This window comes from Etheostoma cragini, chromosome 3 (assembly GCF_013103735.1).
Source record: "Etheostoma cragini isolate CJK2018 chromosome 3, CSU_Ecrag_1.0, whole genome shotgun sequence".
Lineage (NCBI taxonomy): Eukaryota > Metazoa > Chordata > Actinopteri > Perciformes > Percidae > Etheostoma > Etheostoma cragini.
The window spans coordinates 29,628,805-29,629,554 of record NC_048409.1 but is presented as its reverse complement, the minus strand read 5'-3'; the positions used below and the strand labels follow the sequence as shown (position 1 = coordinate 29,629,554).

Here is a 750-nt window from a genome sequence, read left to right as displayed (position 1 = left end):
CACACACACACACACACACACACACACACACACACACACACACACACACACACACACACACACATAGTGGTGTAAGTCGAATACGAATACAGTGAATCATGAGGGGAAAGTGTGTAAATGTGTGTGTGTCCTACCAGGCTCATCTTGGCCTTGATGCGGTCCAGGTCTATACGCGGGATCATCTTCAGAGAGATGGTGTTCTGACTCGGCTCCACGTAGTCCACCTGGAGACGGAAAGGAGACACCGCGGAGACATAGGGACAGCGTCATCACTTCCACCGATCACCATCAGGACACTTCAACAATGGGACTGCAGGGGGGCCGGGGATTGAACCACCAACCTTCCAACTGGCTCTGCCACTGAGCCACAATCTATCTTAACCCCATGTATCTGGATTACTTTTCTAAAGGACTACTTTCCCCGCTTATGCAACTCTCTCTGTGTTGTTTAAATAAAGCCTGCCAGCGTGCAGGTGTGTGCCGGTACCTGAGCGATGTCGTCCTTGTACAGGCCTCTCTTGAGCCGGACCCAGGACTTGGGCTTGAGGTTGGTGACCTCCTTGACGACCTTGAGGACGTCGGTCATCTCCTTGATGGGGACCATCTGCTGGTTCCACAGGCCCATCCGCAGGTTGCCGATGCCTTCGATGGCCGACTTCACGTGCGTCTGCTTGTACGACTCCACGTAGATGTAACCTTTGACGTGGTCCGGGGCGACCACGGACTTGATCTGCAGGGGCTGGGGGGGGG

General features: G+C 54.4%; 1 protein-coding gene across 1 annotated transcript in view; it reads left to right on the top strand.

Moving 5' to 3' along the window:
- Positions 1-750, top strand: part of supt5h (SPT5 homolog, DSIF elongation factor subunit) — a 23,802-nt gene that overhangs the window by 12,917 nt on the left and 10,135 nt on the right. The window contains exon 10 of the mRNA XM_034863549.1: positions 459-713. Coding sequence (XP_034719440.1) covers positions 459-713 — 255 coding nt within the window. The remainder of the gene's footprint in view (positions 1-458; positions 714-750) is intronic.